This window comes from Gavialis gangeticus, unplaced genomic scaffold, assembly GCF_001723915.1.
Source record: "Gavialis gangeticus isolate Ggan-Ray unplaced genomic scaffold, GavGan_comp1, whole genome shotgun sequence".
NCBI classification, from domain to species: Eukaryota; Metazoa; Chordata; order Crocodylia; family Gavialidae; genus Gavialis; species Gavialis gangeticus.
Genome location: NW_017729015.1, coordinates 16682770 through 16685248, shown reverse-complemented (window position 1 = coordinate 16685248; position 2479 = coordinate 16682770). Strand labels below are relative to the sequence as shown.

The 2479-nt window shown below is 46.7% G+C and overlaps 1 protein-coding gene across 1 annotated transcript in view; it reads left to right on the top strand.

Moving 5' to 3' along the window:
• The window catches only part of STPG1 (sperm tail PG-rich repeat containing 1), a 28890-nt gene that overhangs the window by 6406 nt on the left and 20005 nt on the right, over positions 1 to 2479 (top strand). Inside the window, exons 2-3 of the mRNA XM_019512417.1 lie at positions 699 to 845; positions 1677 to 1780. Of these exons, the coding sequence (XP_019367962.1) occupies positions 764 to 845; positions 1677 to 1780 (186 nt within the window). The 5' untranslated portion in view covers positions 699 to 763. The remainder of the gene's footprint in view (positions 1 to 698; positions 846 to 1676; positions 1781 to 2479) is intronic.

The following is a 2479-nucleotide window of genomic DNA, read 5'->3' as shown; positions in this document are numbered from 1 at the left end:
TATGGGGATTTGGTGGCATCTTACAAATATATCAGGGGCTACATGAACAACTATGCACCAGTGCATCCCGGGGCAAACCGGGATCAACGGTCCTAAATTCCTAGGAAATTTCAGACTGGGTCTAAGGAAAAACTTCTTCCCATTTGTGTGACCAGACTCTGGAACAGACTGCAGGCGCGTACCTTGGAGATCTTCAAAAGGAGACTGGACGCACACCTCGCCGGGGTTATTTGACCCCAGCTCTCTTTCCTGCTCAGAGCAGGGGGGCTAGACCTGATGATCTCACAAGGTCTCTTCCAACCCTAAACTTTGGTGAATCTGTAAAAACTGGACGCAGGACTCCAGATGCAGCCTCACCAGTGCAGAATAGAGGGGAATAATTACTCCCCTCAGTGTGCTGGCAGTGCTCCTACCAATGCAGCCCAGGATGCTGTTAGCCTTCTTGGCAACAAGGGCACACTGCTGGCTCCTGTCCAACTTGTGAGCACCACTGAAATTGGTTGCAGGGAGTTGGGGAATCCCTCCTGGTGAAGGATTTTGTATAGAACAGAATCTCCCCCCGCCCCACTTCGCATCCCCCAGCACGCGCAGAGTGGAAAGGACGTCCCCGTTGTTGGTAAGCTGTGCTCGTGCTGAACTTGCAGCCTCTTTGGACTCTAAATCCACATGCATTTTTATGTTTCCGACCGGTGTTTTAGAAACAAAATGGTGAGCCACCGAAGAAGAGTCACTCCTGCTGTCGGAGCAGTAGTTGGCGTGTAACATGGAAGCCTGCTCTGAGAGCCTACCTCGAGCTTCCAGCACTGAGAGGATATACCCTGTGCACACTGGAAAAGTGTTCAAAGGTAGAATACCACGAACTAGAACAGCATCTCAATAGCTGCTTCGTTTGAGGACAGGAAAATATAGCTATGCACATGTCATCTTTTCAAAGCACAGTGGGGATCCAGTAGTGAAGCTGATGGGTAGAAAGTGATATCCGGCACAGTTTATATCCACAGCCAGTTTCAGTCATGTCAGGCTCCATTTCCTCATTGCTCTCGTTGGGCTGTTTAGACTCCTGCCACATGAATACAGCTCCGGTCGTGAAGTAGATGAGTCACCGGTGCTTTTTCCAGGATGCCATTTAATGATGCTCAATCAACTTAGTAGTAAAAGCATCAGTGGCTGCTGGTGTCCGTCTGCTGTAATCCCTGACCTCATTGTAGACAAGGAGTTTGATCGCAATGCTGGACAGCACTGGCTCCCTACCACGAGGTGCTGAGCAACCTAAACTGTCACTGAGATCAATGGGAACTAAGGGTGACAGCATCTTCCAGGACATGTCCAACCTTTCATACTTTCAGCCCTCTGTGGTGGGCTTAAAATATGCCTGATTTAAGCATGCCTCTTAGTGAGGCTTTCTATTACATGCTGTAATAGTGGCTTTGCAGCAGTTCCCAAAGCCTGATATCAGCCCTGCAGCACCATTCAGCAATGTTTTTTTTCTTTGTACCATAAGTAAAACAGGGACATTACATGCAAAACCAGATGCTGATTTCCTAACCTAAACACGTCCTTAAAGTTAGATTTGCATTTAATTGATGCATCCTACAGAAAATGGAGTCTGGAGCTGTAATTACATGTTTCCCATATCTGCATATTCAGGATCTTGTTTGATTGACTCTACCTTTTAGGTTATACAGGCCCCACCGTTCCTTATAAACACAATGCAAGAGTGATCCCAAACTCAGAAAAGAAGGGGTTTAATTCTCAAGCAAAGAGATTTCAGTGTAACAAGGTAGGTTAATTTAAATGTTTGAGATGTACGACTTTTGCTCTGAATTTTCTATTTATCTCTGATTGATCTCATCCTGTAACTGAGCACAGGAGCTTGGTTGGGACAAACTGGATTTGCTTGCTTGTATGCTTGATTTATATAATATTCTGTGGATTGGTCATGGGGGAATACAAAATAGCAAGCAGGAAAGCAGAAGAGAAGAGTTAGAAATGAGCTAGGAAACGAGTGAGTTTTCTTTAGTGAAAAGGAGCAACATGTTCCTGCTGACAGGGCCCTGCAACCGCACCTGTAGTGCTCAGCCTGATTCACCACTAAGTTATGCCGTGCAAGGCTGGTGGACTGCAGCTGAATGCCAGTAGGACTTGGGTGCCTAATTCTCTGAAACGTCTTCGAAAATTTGCCTTTGTATCACTTCTCCATCCCAGCCTCCCAGCCCACAGTGCTGAGGCCAAATGAGTTGAGAGCCCATTGCACTTTTTGTCAGTTTGTATTGCAGCCGAAACAGCACGGGAGCGTATCCTCTTGTGCTGAATCTAATACAACTGGCCCAGCAAGAGCCTCATTGTGTGCTCATTTATACCACTGCCACCCTGGAGTAAACACACTGACGTGAATGGAGCTAGTCTGGATTTCCACCTTTGTAATGACAGCAGAACATAGGCTTCATAGATTTCATAGACATTGGGGCTGGAAGGGACC